General features: G+C 39.6%; 1 protein-coding gene across 1 annotated transcript in view; it reads left to right on the top strand.

The window, feature by feature from the left end:
* Positions 1-421: 421 nt before the first annotated feature.
* The window catches only part of hs3st4 (heparan sulfate (glucosamine) 3-O-sulfotransferase 4), a 70931-nt gene continuing 52779 nt past the window's right edge, over positions 422-18573 (top strand). The window contains exon 1 of the mRNA XM_040123587.1: positions 422-1026. Coding sequence (XP_039979521.1) covers positions 422-1026 — 605 coding nt within the window. The remainder of the gene's footprint in view (positions 1027-18573) is intronic.

An 18573-nucleotide genomic window follows, 5' to 3' on the forward strand; every position in this document is an offset into this window, starting at 1 on the left:
TTCTTTTTGTTTCTTTCCTCCCCCCCCCCCTCCTCATACAATGCCAGGATTTCGCCCATCATACTCTTTCCAGTTCAAGCCGGGCTGCTCATTTGGAAGGACGCCAGACCTCCAGCCTCTCAAATCTGCAAGTTCAGTCCAATAAATTGTGACATTGTCTGTCAGCTTTGGAATAAGAAATCGATAGCCAAGAAAAAAAAGGGACGCGATATTCTTCCGGAATTTTTTAACGATCTATTTACCCCGCTATCCTTATGAATATGCGATTTGGTCGGATTGGGTCGGTGTGGTCCAGCTTCAGGCTTTTGTAGCTGGAGCGGCGGCTGATAGTGACTGATTATTGCCGTTGATTTTTGTCAATGCAAGACTCGGGGTGGAAACATGTCAGGCCACTTCTTTGAGGGGATCACTGCTATCAGAGATGGCATTTTGGTCCAGCACTTCGGTTTTCACGTCTAAAGTGCCCCGGAAAATCTTATTCATGTTCACCCTCTCCCTCTCTGTCACCTACTTGTTCTATAGCTTGATGAGCTGCTACAACTCGCTGCAGTTCCCCCTGCAAGAGAACTACGTGTACCAAGGGAGGCTGGTGACGGAGGAGACAACTTTTGTGACATTGAGGGAGAAACTTTATTCCGCTTCCCAGGGCTTCACCGAATACAGCGAGGCCGAGAGAACCACCGCGGCTGCCACCGCAAGGGATCATGCTGGGGCCGAGCAAAGGACGGTGGGGTGGATTAGGACTCAGGCGTCTCCGACTAAAACGGCGGCGGCGGCGGCGGCGTACCACACCACCGCGCTGGAGCGGGAGCACCCGGAATTCAGCACCACGGACAGCGAACTCAGGATAAACTGCACCTCGGATTACGGAGAGAAGAAACTTCCCCAAGCCATCATCATCGGGGTGAAGAAAGGGGGGACCCGAGCCCTGCTGGAGGCTCTCCGGGTGCACCCGGACGTCAGAGCCGTTGGAAATGAGCCACATTTCTTTGACAGGAACTACGAGAAGGGGCTGGACTGGTACAGGTGAGTTACCATTTCACTCCTATCTGGTGGTTTAAGGACTGCTGTTGTGTGCCCGATTCACTGAGACTTACCACAAATCACGCGTACTTTACTTTTGTCTTTGCCAATTTCCAAGGCATGCCATGGCGTTTTGAATTTTTTTTTTGTTTTGTTTTGAATGCGTTTTCAGAGCATCCCAGCGATGCCACATTTCAGTAAGGTTCGGGGATCCGCTTCCTAGAGACAGAGACTTAAAACGTCTTTCGAGACTGGTAGTCCATCAGAGTGAGCCTCGTTTCGGGCCCTCAAGCTTGTCAAAGTTAACGTATTGTTGCGTGGTCATGCGAACTTTTCAAGTCAAGCTGCGGTACTCAGCCCAAATAAAGAAATACAATGTATTATCCTTGAGTTGAGAGTCTTCTTACCAGAGTGTATGGACCTAGTGGATGAACAGTTTTCATTTGAAGTCGTTTTTTTTTTTCTAGATTGTAAGGTGTGTATTTAATGTATATTTAACCCCGTTTGGAAATGCACAGTGTTCTTAAACAGTAGTTCCTTTCAGTAAAGAGAATGACACTGTACCACGAGTCTGTCTCTTATATACAAGGCGATGTTCTGTAAGTTGAAGTTCAGACCTTTAACGAAGTTGTAGTGGGTGTTGGCACAAACACACACCCAGGAGTGTGAGTACAGTTTTAGAATATTTTTAAAGCTTTTAAAGTTTGATTCTAATCTGTGTTTTTTTTAGCCTTTGTATTAAAATAACTTATTTTTTACATAATTAATTAGAATTTTTGTTTTTTGTTTTTTTTTAAGTATTTTGGCAGAGCCATTGTGTGCTCGAGACTGGTTCCTGTATCCACCTATTGTTCAGCTAATTATTCCTCAGTATCCCTCACACTCCCTCATACACACACACACACACACACACACACACACACACACACACACACACACACACACACACACACACACACACACACACACATGCACAGTCATACTCACAGATTAAAACACAGGGAAAGAGTTCTTTTATAGGAGTACATTTTGTGTTTGTGTGTCACGCATTGGACTACATATATTATGTTGTCAATGTAAGTATTTAAAGTAGAACTAGTAAAGTCTTTTTTTTTCTGGTGTTTACTCTGTCTTGATTTCACAGTCAGTACTCTCCTGCTTTTCAACAAAACTTCCAACCCATCACTTACCAGAGCACCTCCTTTGCATCTAATCTAACATGTAAGACTGCTATTTAGTGTTGTATTTACTGAAATATCTTTTATCTCTGCTTTGCAACTGGTTCTCAAAGGAGTGCGAATTGTTTACGCCACCTTTCATGTGTGTGATGGTTGAAATTCCCTTGAAGTCCAGGTTTATTAGCCAGAGAAGAACCTGTTTATCATTGCCATGTTTATGGGAGGAAAAATCAATTTGAGGGTTCATTCATGGTCAGTTGGTCAAGGCTCAGTTGGGCGTTGTTCTCACATAATGATGTTTGACCAGGGGAATTCAAATTTTTTTAATGGAGGCAATGAGCTGATGAGATGAGGCTGACTCAAAGTCCCTTCTGTTTCTCCAAGGAACCGGCTATGTTACGCCGGTGTTTGGGTTGCGGAGCATCTGCTTTCATCTTGCTGCATAGACTTGGGAGCTCTTGGCTGTTCATTTAGCCTGTGTTAATGCAAGCTGTTTCATTACGCTTATGGTAAAAGGCTCATTAGACAGGAGGATGACATGCCTACATAAATAATAATAAGTGTGCTCGTGTGTTTTAGGGCCCCTTAGCTGAACAAATCCCTAAAGGAGCCTTAATTTTATATCTGTCATTGTCCTACAATGTTCACCTCAGAATGTTGCATTCAGGGAGGTAAGAAACCTACAGGCAACATTTTGCACCAGTGGGGAAGATACACCAATACAAGATTTCTGCTTGTTTTCATGGTCAAAGTGAAAGGTTAAGTGGTTGAAAAATAACCATGAGTTGAGCCACTATTTCTGATACCGGAAACTTGTACAAAAATTAATTCAGACCACATTTGTTGTTGTGTTTGTTTCTAAATGATGCATTTTACTGCATAACCCTCTTCTGTCTGTGATGCTCTGGTTAATGTGCACTTAATGGAAGTGAAATTATGATCTGTGACGGATGTTTGCAACAATTTGACATTGGTTTAGTTGAATGAAACCAGTAATCTAATACAATGCGATCCATAAATTCTTAGTAACACCTGCCTCACGTTTTGGTGGATATGATAGATAAACTATGGGGAATGTAACCCAAAGGCATCATGTAAGTGCTAACATGTACTCAAATACACATGAAGTCTTTTCTCAATACAGTAACCCCAAAGATGTCTTTGTGTTGTTGCACTAAAGGCTTAAAATGACTGGAGATAATTATCATTTATAATCTATTCTACACATATTCAGGTTTAGTGATCTTTGGAAAGAATTGGGATCGCGTGGTTGTGTTTGGGTTGGTATGTGTGTTCAAGTTCACCTGGAGCCTGTGCCACTGCAGTACATTGTGTGTTTCACTGAAGGTCATGGGTAGTAGGGTTTGGTCCTCCAAGGATGTTGCCAGTATCCTGGCGAATGTTTGTTTGCAATGGGCAAACGCCAGTGACAGTAAAGGAAACACGTGCTCTTTTGCGTATGCATCGGTGCATATCTCTCGCTGAAGATAATAAAGGTAGTAACTTTCAGATTTTTATGTGCAAAGGCTGTCTATAGAGCACTAATCCTAATAACTGCACTTTATCAAGTTTGGAGTTATATGAAAAAAAAAAAAATCGGCTGTTGATCTTCTCAAAAATACAACAAAAACATTTTTAATTTTGGGAGGTTTGAATCTCTCTTGCATGATTCTCCTGCCCAGCCGGCTCTACCTACCTGCTACCTGCTGTTTATATGGATGGATACCTTCCTAAAAATGATGGAATGTGTTTAATTTCCAATATTATTAGTAGGGCTCCAACTGATTATTTTAATTATCAATTAATCTTCCAATTATTTTTTGACATTCCATTAATAAATTAACTGAATGTCAAAAATACAAAAGGTATCAAGTTTACAATTATATAAAACAGAAAATCAGACAGACAGAAAATCCTCAGAATTTGTTTTTTCATTTTTAAGATATTTATGCTTGATTATTATTTGATTATCAGAATAGTTTCATTATTTTTCTGTCAATCAACTGATCAGTCAATTAACTAATCATTTCGGCTCTAGTTCTCAGTCTTTAGAGAAGGTTTTTTGATCCTTTTTTTTTCATAAAATCCTTCTGCAACTGCTGTACAATATATTACTTCAAAAAATTAAAATATCCCCAAAGTCCTACTTGTACATGACTTAATTTGCATGTTTTTGTGCAAAAAATAGCACAATGCTGTTTTTAAGGTTACAGTAAGTTAGTCTGTTACACTCCATACTAGAAACTGACCACCCCTGACACCTTTTGCTGCTTTTATCACAAAGTAAGCAAAAGTAACCCAAATTACTAGGACTAAAATACTAAGGAGGTAATCCATCATATACTGTAAGTACATCAGATGACATGCTGAAAGTTTTCCTATTCCTGAAGAGGAATAATGCTTTCAGATTGTGCATTCTGAATGTGGCTTGAATAAGGTTTTAACTTCCTGTATAGACGCAGAGTCCATAAACATTGTTGCACAAATCCAGCACACATCTAATATTCACATCAGGATTCCAGGCGTAGTATGGGTCTAGTACAGTATGAGCCTCCATAGACAGGCCCAGATGGGTGATTGGTGCTGCCTTCCTGTTTTCAGCACTCTTGGACAGTTTCTCCAGTGTGTTTTGGGCTTACTTGAACAAGCAATTAGCAATGTAGTGCCATCATTACCGTACACAGAGGACTGTCATCAGCCAATTGGCGCCTCTAATGTTGCTTCTATTTCTGAGTAAAGAGGATGAACCTCCCCCACAAGGATTTAACTTATCTGTTCTCTTGAGCATGTCTCAACCTGGTGCAAACGCCCATCCTGGAAGAGGAAACATTTGATGTGTGATGACCAATGCTTAAGTGGAAAGATAATGAGCCTCGTAAATTGTGCTAAACAATGTCATTGATTATCGGTCATACATGAAGATTTATGCCTTGTGTGGGTGAGCATTCTCAGCAGGAATTCACGCTAGTTAGGGACCGGTCTAATGAGGGCTTATTAGTGAGGCTGGCTGCTTGGTATTTTTGGCATTTCTGCAAAATGCCAAACAAATGGTGTTTACATTAGCATTAACAAAGTGGGTTTTAACGGAGCGACCAACAGGGCAACAATCTAGAAAGAAAAAAAAAATCATTAAAATGTTGAACTGCTGTCTGAAAAACTTTGTCATGTATTAATAATCCTTTAAGACACGTAGAAAACATGGCGTGATCGATTTACAGTGGAATCATGTTGGCAGAGCAGTTATTTTGCTGATACAAAAAGGGTTAAACTATTACGTTACAAAACGGGAAATTATATATTTTTGTGGCACTTCAAAGTTTGAGTCACCTGGAAGATTAACAGTGGCAGTGTCAGCCTTGTTAAAAATAATGCCATTTTGAAAAGCATCCGACTGTCCATTTTATATTGATTCCGGTTGAAAGGTCTGACCGGATCAAATACTACCGCAGGAGGCATGAGGTTTTTTGTCCACTGAGGCTCTGGACAGTCAGCAAAGCAGGAACAGTTATAACAGTCTTTTCACAGGGAATAAGTAAGGCTTTCTTGACACTGAAAGAAACTGCTATGGTGCAACTGTGTTGATATGTATGTATAATATATAATTATGTCATTTTTTCTGCTGAGGCATGAATGTTTCCTCAAGCGTCTTTGGATTTTATGAGCAAAAGCTAAGATTCAAGGTAAAGAAAAGTACATTTCGGACTATATGTGTTGGTATTCTAACTTTAAGCTTTGGTATGGTCAGTGTCCATACCTGCTAGGGTGTAAAGCTGAGCTGATACCAATCGAAAAATCAATACAGGATGCCGAGATACAGCTGCACTGACACAAAACCACCCAGATCCAAACCAAATTCTGTGTAAAATAATCAAAAATCTATATGGCTGTGAAAGACAGATCTTAAATTTCAGGCAACTCTGTCTCTGTGTTGTTGTGCTTCTGGTGTGTGTGTGTGTGTGTGTGTGTGTGTGTGTGTGTGTGTGTGTGTGTGTGTGCGCACGCATGCAACCCACCCCTCTTGTGCAATGATCACCTGTAACATAGATTACCTACTTTAAGACACCCACTTCCTGAAAACAATCCTACATGGAAGAAAGTCAGACTCCATCGTGTACAACAATCAGCTAAAGAACTGTGTTATGCAGAACATGCAACAGCAACGTAAGACATACAGGAGGTATCATTGACTTTGTCATGGATTTGTAAGGGTGGCATAAAACAGAATAATACAGCACTAATGGAACCGTTATCTGATCAAATCCTGTTGAATCAGCTTTGGATAGCAATGCAATTTATCTGAAATATTTCTGTGTTCAACTGTGCTAAATGCATACTCAATGATCTGAGAGAGGTAGATACACACTAACATATACTTCACTTTAAACACACATACTACATTTTGTGCTTTAAGCGAAACAATCCTTCCTGCTGTACAAATTCACTAAAATGAGTTATCTCTGTGCGCATGAGCAGGCCTTTTAAAAGTTTAACAATCACATCCAGTCCACAATAACTGGCCAAAAGCTATAAATTATACTTCACTCATAAAGTTTCTCAGTATAAGACTTTATCAGGATAAAAAATAGATTTATATACTGTACTTCATCAAATAACTGCCACTAAGAGAATATTGAAGCGATAGGAGAACACTGGTAGCTCTCCTGAATACCTTATCGCTCTGTCAGCCCACTGCTAACACACAACAGCTGCCACCTTCTGTAACACTGGGTTTCACCGCAGACTGTATGAATCTGACCCAGTGTTAAAGGATTTATTGCCAAGCTCACCTGTTTATGGAGTGAATACATCATTTATCTAAATCATAGCCCCACAGTCGGGACTTGGCAGCACTAAATTAAAAGCGTATTTTAGGGAGGAAAAGATGAAGCAACAGCAGGTGATAATCTAATCTTTAGTTTGAAGTAGCTGCACGACTTTCATCCAGCATTAATGAACAAAAAGTGATATGCAAACCGCAGGAAAAAAAATAATCCAAGAGGATTATGATGGTCACCTGAAATTTAGATATCGCTGGTGAACATGTGAGCAAATCCCCGGTTCAGCAAAGGTCTGCATGTGCATACGGTTTACTGTGTGTCCTCTGGAAAATATTTAAACACAAGATAAATCAGATAACTGTGAACCAGAACCAAAGTACTGCTGAGATTTGCAAGCTCTAATATCTCTGTGTTATTAAAATGACACTTTAACCCCCTATGCAATAAAAGCTGAGGGGATATGCCTATAAATCTTTGGGATTGGTGTTTTTAGCTTTTCAGGGCTGCGAGTCAGCAATAGCTTCCGGCTCCATGTTGATCAGTCCCAGCAGACATTGTTTTTCTTCCAGCATACTCTTAAACTATTTTACTTTTGTTGCTGACTGCTTTTCAATCATCGTGATGCATCATAAAATGTGAATGAGCCTTGCCATTTCCAAGGACTTTTCTCTTTGTGCAAATTGTAACGTATTCTAATCAATAGATCTACACAGCTATAGAACTTTTACCGCTACCAAGGCCATACAATAGAATGCATTCATGCCTCACCTCAGCTTATCAAAGCAACAGATCCTTTCTTTGCCCTGAATTGTGAAAAATTCACATCTCTTTTTTTGAATTATTAAAGTCTATTCGTGGAGGAAGTGCCAATGTATCATGTCTGATTCAGCTGCTGGACATCGAAAGAGCAGTGTGTACTGCAGCACAGGCTTTAGTGTATCTGCAACCTCCAATTGTAAGACAGGACCCGGTGACAGGAGGTGTGTAATGGAGACATGGATCCAGTGCCGAGCCCAGCAGCTGAAAGTCTAAATCCAGCGTTTATCCCTTGTTTAGCCCTGCTTTCCCTCTCTCAGCTGCTCCATGGGCAGCTTAGCCTCTGACTCTTGCCACCTGACTCGGAGCCCGTGACTCCACTCAGTGGGGAGATGGGAGAGAGCAAGGTGGGCCAGATCCCTGAGTAGGCAGGATGCCATCCCTTCCAGCTGGGCCTGTGTGCTGCTGCAGTGCCTCCCTGTCCTGCGCCTTCCCAACATGGCAGAATCTGCCTACGCCTGATAAGACGGCGCCAAGACTCACAAGGACGCACCTCTGAGTGCTCTGATGCCAGTGCTGCAGTTGTGGAATTAAACTTTTTAATTAGCAGTATACCTCTGCACTGTCAAGAGAGTGGACTGCTTCGGTTAGGTCTTTCTCATTGCCCACCCTCTTTCCACTTGATTAAAATCCCCAGCATCATGGAGCTCTGAGGCTCCAGTTACCACAGGAGCAATCATGTTTGTTTCTTGTTTGAGAATCTCTTTAGATGCAGCATAGCACAGGAAAATTACTCATTATATCCCGCAGCTAGAAAGGGCAGCCTTTTCCTCCTGCTGTATCTCATACACACACACACACACACGCACGCTCACACATGCAACCTTATAAAATCAATGGAGAGTTGGCCCACTGCATTTCCCTGTTATTCCTGTCCACCCGTTTGACTCAACAATACCATGGAGACATCCACCCAATGAGTAAGAAATGACTTCTTATCGTAAAAAGGCCCTCCCCTGTGAGTATCAAACATACAGCTGGTTGTCATGTGTAATGGCGGAGTACCGGTGAGTACCTCCGCAATCTCAAAGGTAAAACTGCACATTCACATATCTTACACTTGATGTTTTTTTGTTACGTTGTTAGTGGTCTTTTGTATACAAAAATCTATACATGATTGAATGAAGTAACATGGATCATGATTTGTATGGACTGTCTGTATTGTATGTACCGTATGTCTTTATGTGTTTAAATATTCAGTGGAAACTGGTTCAATAATTTGATGTGCAGGGCCCAATTCTGGACATGTTGGTGCCCTGGACCAGACATCCACTAGAAACCCTGTGGGCACCGATATTTTCATTAAAATGTTTTGAAACTGTTGTAATACTTTTTAAATGTTTCATTTTAAATTTAATATCAACTTTACTCAGCTTCTGGTCCGTTCGACATTTTGGGAAATGTTATTCGCTTTCCTGTCGAGAATTAGATGGAAGGACTTAGCACTCTCATGGTCCATAAGAAGCTATAGCCAGCAGCTTAGCTTAGCATAAACACTGGAAACTGTGAAACAGCTAGCCCATCTCTGTCCATGTGTCAACGACAAGTCGTCGTTTTGCAAGGGATTATATGGGTCTATGTCCCAGCCAAGATATAGTCTGTCACATAATCCCCATAAAATAGCGGATCATCATTTTTATACTTTTTTGTATAAAGGGAGCTGGATTTTGTCATGTTTGGAGAGAGTCAGGCTAGCTGTTTCTCCCTGTTTCCAGCCTTTGTGCTAAGGTAAGTTAGCGGGCATGTGGCTCCAGGTACATATTTAGCATGCAGACATGAGAGTGGTATCAATCTTCTCATTTAACACTCAGCAAGAAAGTGAATAAGAGTATTTTTCCCAAAGGGTGAATAATGTTAATTTTGCTGTATAGTTTCTATGATGGGATATTGGAGGAAAAATACATTATCAGTCAACATTTTGCATGAACATTTTTTATGTCAGTATGAACATTTTGTCACTTATGTTCATTTGTTCATTAAAAAATGTTTCCTCAATATGTTACTAAATATTATTAGCTGTCAAAATACATTACTTACTAAATGTATTTGCTGTTGCAAATTAGTAGTATAAATGTAAACTATAGGAGAAAGGGTTGCACTAAAAGTGCCATCCAAGTTATAACCACTCCACCACAGATTTTACAGAATGTATTAACATCATCTGGTTTTGAAATTCTTTAAATCTCAGGTAAAAAACTTTATTGTGTAGTTCTCTGTAGATTAGGATTTCAACAAGTACAGCCACTAAGCTGCAACTATCTCAGCACAGCTAATTAGTCCAACCATTACTACACTTCTCTCCAGGTTTCATGTTTTCTGCAGCAAATTTCCTAATACGTTGGTTCAACACGAGTAGAGCACAGTGCTGAATTACCTTTCAGGAGGTTTTTCCTTTCACTGGTGTTTTGTCTCGGCTGAATAGAGACTCCTTTTTTCATTCCATTTCAAGATTGCAGATTGGTTTGATCTTATTCTAGCAATCTGTAATGTAACATGAGAATTTTGGAAGAAGTGATACTGCTCTATCCTTTTTGCATATGGAGAAAAAAAAAAACCTCTTGAGCAGTTAATGGGTATAGCCAATTTCATCCTGCCTTTGGTCTCGGTCAGAATTCATGTGCATTTCTCTTCTCTCACACACACATTCATCTCTTTCTTTTGCATTGCTGTAGCTACTCTGATGCTTTCAAGTGGAAGTCTATTTTACTTATGGTTAGAATTTAATTCACTGTTTTTTTCCCCTTTCATTGCTATGAAGTGGCCGTGGGTTATGGTTCACCATCAAGGCTCATATCCATTTTATTTTGGTGTCCATCAAAAGAGCCAGATAAAATTCAGAGCAGCCTTCTCCTCCGTTGTGGCTGGGATAGAAAGGAGGACTTCAGCTTGTGTTTTTGTTCCACGACACTGGACAGATTGTCTGAAAATGAAAGACATAGCTTCATCTGTTAAATAATTTATTTTGGACCCAAAATAAAGTATAAGCTGAAGTCATTTTATGCTCAAAGGGATTTGTCTCTCCCAAATGAGTATTTGTATGCAACAGAACTGCCACGATGTGCTTCTAGTCTGGAGGAACAATGATTCTGTTCGGCCGAATGCTGGTTTACAGACGTCTTTAAATCTCTGCAAATAAGACTACCTTGGGAAAAATACGCATGTCAATCATACTTGTCAAGATTCCAATTTTCCTTCCACATCTCCTGGAGCGCTTGCGTTACCCATGCCCCTTATTGGCTGCGAGGGATCTGGTCTCATGACACAAGCTGATGCATTTGTTCAGTCAAAGGGAAAACCACGACAGGAATGGTCATGGAGCCAAGATACAGGGACTGCTGGGAGTATGTTTCAAATGTGTGTCCATGAACTGATTGGTGCTTCTGTAGTACGCTATGCTGTAGGGTGGGGAGAATGAAAATGGTGGCTTTCCCCTCTAGTATACGCAGCATTTTCATCTGGCCATTATGTAGATACATGTATATTCAGCAATATGCACCATATGGCTTTTTTCATCCATCAAGGAAGGCCTTGGCCATTATAAGGATTCTCATTTTTCGCCAACTACCTTCTTTTTCAAGGATTTGATGAAAACAAAAAGTTGGGAACATTTATAGAGGTGATCTTTGGAACCAAACACATCTCATGCTCTTTATATCATCTACAGTTCAGCAACAACCTGACAGACTTAATTCAATTATGGCTGTGTGATGTGTTGAGACTCCGGAGGTGTGAGCTAATTCCTCTGTTTACACCCCTGAGTCACTGTCACAAACAAAGACAAACACATTCATTGGCTTCCAGGATCTTGTTTGCTGTGATTGTCCCATCGCCTTTGAAGTTTCTCATCGCTTTATGTTGTTTACTTATTCATGCTCTTTCTTTCCCTCAAATCACCATGGGGTATTCCGTTAGAATAATTTTAGCACAGTGTGAAACAATGTATGAGCTCAGTATTAGATGTGTAAACTGCACTCAACACACTTCTTACATACAGTACATGAGAGATACTATTGTGCTGGACTGACTGGCACTTTGAGGAGGAACTCTTCGATCAGTGAAATCCTGATTTCATAACTCTGTGATGAAACATATTGCTGACGTCTCTGCCACCAGCACTCTCGGTGCATTTGGTGTGTTGGACCTTATTAACACAAGCTGTGGTGTTTGTCAAACTCCCCCGAGACTTGGATTAAGCCGGTGAAATGCAAAAGGATGGTTTAGGGATTATGCTAATTGCTAATTGCTGTATCAGAAGGTGATTGTTTTTCCTGGATAATTTGGATTATTGGCGTTAGAGATTTAGGAGAGAGTAGACGTGTTCTGCCTTTCTAATAAGGTTGTTACCTGCTCTCTACCATGAAACCAACTCTTCCTTTGTGAGGCCTTTGGTATGTGTGATATATTGTCTGTAATGCCCCACATAAACAAACACAATGAAATTAGCGATGAATTGTGCTTCATACACAGATAAAAAGAGGTAACATTTGAGTTGAAGTAGTTCTCATAATACAGCGTTATTGCTGCCCCAAGGCTGATGGGGAGAATTCAGATTGGGCCTTCACAGCCTCTTTTTATCCTGTTGTTATAGAGCCAACATTCAAATGTTTACCATGTTTACCAAAGTAACACACACCAAAATATATATCCAACACCACTGCAGTATTTCTTGAGGTGACATAAAGTGTGAACAAATATTATCAAAAAATAAAATAACACAGTTGGATTCTTATGTAGATTTACCACTGATAGTAATTTTTCATATCATGTTAACAGCTTTGTGCTTGAGTGCCTTCTTAAGCCCTAGCACCCAATGGATGCGTTTTGTCTCAGATCAAACCTTTCCTTTTAAGTGTTAACATACTGCTGGAAACAGACGCATTTTCTATTTCCAGTATTACCCGTTTCTTCATAGTTCATGTTGGATAAATGTCTAGCAATCTTTTTAGAAACTGACTTTTTTCCTCGTTAACAGAATTTGATAGGTACAGTAGCTGACTGTTGTCTGTAAAGCCATAGCTATGATAAGTATTTGGAAAACTTATGCCAAAACATATCTGTAGCTAGCACCATGAACTATGGTGTGGCAACGCTGTAAGCACAATTACATTACAAGAATCAGAAAGATCATATTGATTGCTCCTTCTACCAACCTCTATAGTCTCCCAACCTTTGGTTAGCCTTTAGCGTTTGTTTGCTAAGGAGCGAAAACTTTCAGACACAAGGTGCTGCTGAAAATCTAATACCAATGAATGAAAACAAAGTCTGTCACTGAGATGGTTATTTTCTATATTCCCAAATGTCTTACTCACAAATACAGACAGATTGCATTGTACACCTTAAAACACAGGACAACATTCAGTATGTGTTTTGAGTTATTTGTGAGGGACAAAACTGAAAAAACATAGCGGTCTGCTTTCAGGGTGGTGGATTAGGATCCTTGTCTTATTTCTGACTCTTTTTTCATAAGGTGTGTAAACTGCATCTGGTTATTCATTCACATGCATTTTAAGTACGCTCAGGGTGAATCTCCCAATGGTCGCTTTCTTCTCTAATCGACCTCTAGTTTGTTTCATGTCTACATGACAGGAGGAGGCAGAATCCTAAGTATGAATTGATTTTTGAATAAGCATACATTTACTTTTTAACACCTGCAGAACACACTGAGCTGTGCTGAGCAGCAAACAGACTGTCTTAATTGATATGAGTAATGAACAAGGACATGCTTTCTGTCTTTTGACTCAAGGTCACTTTCCATCACAGTCTTAAGCTGTGTCCTCGGGTCTTCATAAAGGACCAACTTACCATGAAAGTGTATCTGGGCCGAGGTGAGAAGGTAGCCGCTGTAACTAATGGGTTTATTTAATTCAATTTATTGCTTCAGCCGCTGCATCATATGAGACATGCTGGTCATTGTAAGATTGAGGTTTCTTCATGAAAGAAAGAGAGATTAACCCCCTTTTCAAAAGGGCAGAATACACTCTAATGTCATGCTGGATTTTCGTGCCTAGATAGCTGGATGTATAAATCTGCAGAACTAAATGAATATAGGTTTGTGGTGAAATGGGGCTCTCAAGCTTATTTCGTACAAGCCTTCTCATCAGCGTCACGCTGGGGCTATGCTCGCTGGGCTGGGAATCTAATAAATGAGGGCTTTGTCAACATGTCCACTGTTGGATGCAGGGAAGCAGTGTCTTTTGATTTCAATGTGTCAGCTGAAAGGCACTCCAGCCTATTTTTCCAAGCAAATATTTAGCATTCATTGCTGTCTTTTCCACCCATTAAGGATTTCTATGCATTGAGGATGGCATTGGGTTTTCAACCTCGGTATATTATAAGAATTAATTCATCGTTAATACTATTATGTTGGCGACATGTCAGACCATATCTGCCTGTTAACACATTGTCTCCAGTTAACATTTTTCCAAATTTCAGATCCAATCTGTAGAATACAAATGAAGCAGTTCCAGTAGCTAGTGGCTCTGTGTTGTCTCAGCTCAAAGCAAATTGCTTTCTCTTAGATTTGTTTTGTAATACACCTAATTTTTACAGGAATAAACACTTACGCTCTGCACATTGAGTAAACTCAAAAAAAGGCTTCAGGGTTTGGAAAATTAATGTGCCATGATAATTAGTTAAGCAACAGAGCAGTGCCAGAGGAAGGAATTTCACACCTTGAGTTTAATAATATATAGTATAATTTGCCTTGGTTGAATGTGCATATGTTTCTCCATGTTATTTCATGGTCTTGGTGTTGTATTGTCACATCTGAACAGATGGATCATCACATACTGGTGCAGTGTTAGCTAGTTATTTCAAAACAGCTTTGTTTGAGATATTATTTTAGTCAGCATGTTTGTATGTAGGTTTTCTGTGTAGTGCTAGAATGACTGTTCGGGACTCTTACGTCAAATTAAGTGTTATCCAGGATGTTTGCATTCGTCGCGGATTGTCCTTTTACATTTTTTTTTTTTAAGATTTGGCATATAGAGTATCCTCTTTATCATTTTGTTTACTAATGAAGGAATACATGCGGCGTCTTCTTTATGGTCTTTCTGGATTTACACATTTTCAAACAGCAATCAGCATCACAGAGTGCATTCATGTTTTCCCAGAATGCCTAAAAAAGACTACTCAAAATATGAAAATGTTATTCGAAAGCACATTAACAACAAACTCCTTGCAAGAGGATGTTCAACGAACCACTATTTTCCTTGTAAAACTATTTGCTATTCTGATCTTCAGGACCCAGAGCCCTGCTTCTTTCAATCCTGCCAGCTAGTTGATTGCAGGTAATTGCCTTCACCTGGCTTCCCAGGTGTAAACCACTTCCTGATTACATGTTCAGAGTGAAAACCAGCAGGCCTTTAGGTCCACAGGGCTTGGATCGAGAACTACCGCCTTAAACACTCATTTACTTCCAAACCCATCTACTCTAATTGCTCTCCAACAATCTAGCAAATGTTTCCTTTAAAAACATCATTTAGAATTACATTTCTTCATAAATGCATCCTGAACAATGTCAGCAACAATATATATATATATATATATATATATATATATATATATATATATGTTTTAATTCTCTGAGACTTGCCATTCTTTAGTTCACAGAGGAATGCCTCTAGAAGTGCAGTGGCAAATTGTTCTGATTTATATGAGACGGTGGGTTGCACAGACACTTTGACATCACAGAGGCAACCCCCTTGCCCTGGATAAGTGCTAACCCACAGAGTTATGGCTCTTTTTCTCGTCGACTTCATTGCCTTTTGTTTCCTGAGTATTTTTTACAACTTGTGAAAGCTCAAAATCTGAAAAGCACAACAATGTCCACCGCATGTTCTGTCAATTTTTAAAAGGCACCAGAGAAATCCTGCAGTGAAAATTAAAGTAATCTTCCAGCCTCCTGTTGTTTTGATGCAGTTACACAAAAGAATGTCAGATCTTGGAGTTATGAGCATGTAAAACAGGGAATTGATCCCTCTCCACCAACTAATGTATACGGTAGAGTATCCTTGACTGGATGAAGTGTAGGGAATAAGGAGCCTTGTTAAAACAGAAGTGAAGAGTACGGAGAGATTGGGAAGAGTGTGGTTGATATGGAAAAGAGGGACCACCTTCCAATTCACTTGAATGGCATGTACGCATTTAAAAACAGTTTACAGTAGTGGGCGACCTCACAGTCCTCTCCACTACACAGTTAAGTGTGATACCACCACATTAGAAGACAAACACTGCATTTGGTCACATTGTATTTCACATGTAGTCATGTATGGCAGAGTGGATAGAATGATGGTTAGGTTGGTTTCCATTCGAATGTAGCACAAATTTAAAGAAATTCGTCAAAAGACGAATCAATGCATGTGTTCATTCACTGTTATAATGCAAATATTATTAGTTATAATATTTGCATTTATGTTTGTTTTAATGTTTTCAATTAAGGAACATAAGAGTCTTACTATCGGTCCACAGGGATCTGATGTTTTCATTGGCCACTAATTTCAGTCTCTCCGGTGCTTCAGTCAACGTTTAGGTCCCATGCTTCATCTACATCATGATTTGTTTGCGAAGTCCGTTTCCATTGCAGTTTTTCACATTTTGCTTTAGTTGATTACACAAACTTTTCCACCTCAACCAAGCATAAAAACTTTTTTCAAATCTCTAGCGTTTCGACTCAGGTTTCTTTTTTTTTCAACGGGGGGATAAAAACCCACCTATTAACATTCAATTTTTTAATAAATGTGTCTTTAGCCTTTGTAAAGAATGCTTGGCCAACAAAGAGAGAACACCAATTTAATCAATCATACAGGCAATGCTCTTTCTCGGCCGCTGCGTTCCTCCAAGGAACGTCGGTTGGCATTGCCACCCCTTCACACAAGGCAATCTCACTCCACACTCATTCCTCAATGAGCTAGCAAATGCCATCAGAGCAGGGTCATCCCTCTCCATCTTCAAGAGTCTCCTGAAGACTCATCTCTTCTGAGAGCATCTTCTCTCCTAACCCCTCTAAGATGCCATACTCGCACTTTCTGTGCACTTCTGTGCCTGATCTCCTTGTACTTGGTCTTATTGAACAGATTTAGTACGTAGTGCCTACTCCAAAGTCTCCTTACTGTACTGAAGTTTGAGTGTTGTCCCTCACTTGTAAGTCGCTTTGGATAAAAGCATATGCCAAATGAGTAAATCTAAATATAAAATGTTGAAACAATTAAAATAATTGTTTATTATATACTGCAACGATTATTTTTCATCATTTTGCCTGAATTCGAGGCACAGCTTTTTATATAGAATTTTTAAAAAAGTCAGGGTTTGGTCAGCATATGCAACCAAAGTTGAGGAAAAAATATCCTACCAGGATGTGACACATAATTTCTCAAACCCTAAACTCTAGGAAGAAATTCACATTCATTTTTAGCATGGGCAATACTGAAGACCTCCATTTAGTCATGTTCCACTGCTCCTCCATCAGGAAGATTTTTTTTCTCCAAGGAAGTTGACTTTATCTTCACTTTAGTTTACATTGAAATATAGCTGAATTTTCTTACAATGTGCTTTTGTTGTTTTTATTTTTTTATGTCTAAATGCTTGGTCATAATGCACAAAGAGTTCATGGTCAAACAGGAGAGCATCACAATACCACCATTCAACCAAGAAATTTTTTGGATCATTGGCGAAATTTGTTTAGAAGTGACAAATATGTTGATTTAATAAGGTTGCCTAGTTTCGTCAATTGTGTGTGTCTCTGTTATCATGATATTTTTAACTTTTCTTATGGTACTATGAAGAATTTACTTAACTATTATAGTTGCACGTGATTACTGGGATTTTACATATGAGAAATTGGTGCTCTGCCACCAGTCTAAAACTTGTTCAGCCGGCTTAAGATTGTGTCTAAGAACAGAACATGGCTGTAGATTTGTTAAAACTAATTCTACTGATACGCCAACAACACTGATGCAAGTTTGATGAAAAAATGTAAAATGCAATTCAACCGCTACAAAAAAGAAAGCAAGTTGTTTTTGTGATGCAATTTTATTTCATTTAAACAAGAAGAGGAGGGGAAGAAAAAGATGTTTTGTGTGACACGATGCCTAACTCTACAAAATTTTGAGCATGAACAGTGAACAACTGTTTCTGTTGTACTGACACATGATGGTGGACTTCTGTGTTGACCACCCCCTGTCTGAAAGAAGCATCTGGGTGTGATTTCAGACTCCTTTGTGTTAGTGTTGTGGTTTGTTTGTTTTGGAGCAGGTTGGTTGCCTTAGCTGGCCTCTTTATTACTGCATTCCCTAATGCCTTGATTTAATGCACTCTCAGGGGTCAGATATTGTGCTGGCAGCCACAGACCACTTCCTTCAACACCGCCTCATTAATAACAGCAAATAAATCAGGGCACACTATGAATTTCCTCACTTGCATATTGAAGCATTTGGGAGTGCTATGGGGACATCTTTATTACATAGAGGAGGTATATCGCCAAACACTCATCTGTTTACACCTCAATCCCAAGTCCAAAACGTACGGTCCATGTCCAAATTAATTAAATGTACTGTTCCCTGTGGGACACTTACATTTGCATTCCATTAGAAATCCTCAGATGGCCTCAAATAGATTTTTCGAAGATTTATAAGGCCATGTAATGTTCACTCAGTCAGCAGACTCTTCAATAAATGATTATTTCTTCATTTTTAAAGAAGGTAAACAAATGCACACACCATATCAAGCCTTTGATGTAAAGTTTGTATCACATAAAGTAACATCATGGTAAATTTGCACAT

Source organism: Xiphias gladius, chromosome 3, assembly GCF_016859285.1.
Source record: "Xiphias gladius isolate SHS-SW01 ecotype Sanya breed wild chromosome 3, ASM1685928v1, whole genome shotgun sequence".
NCBI classification, from domain to species: Eukaryota; Metazoa; Chordata; class Actinopteri; order Istiophoriformes; family Xiphiidae; genus Xiphias; species Xiphias gladius.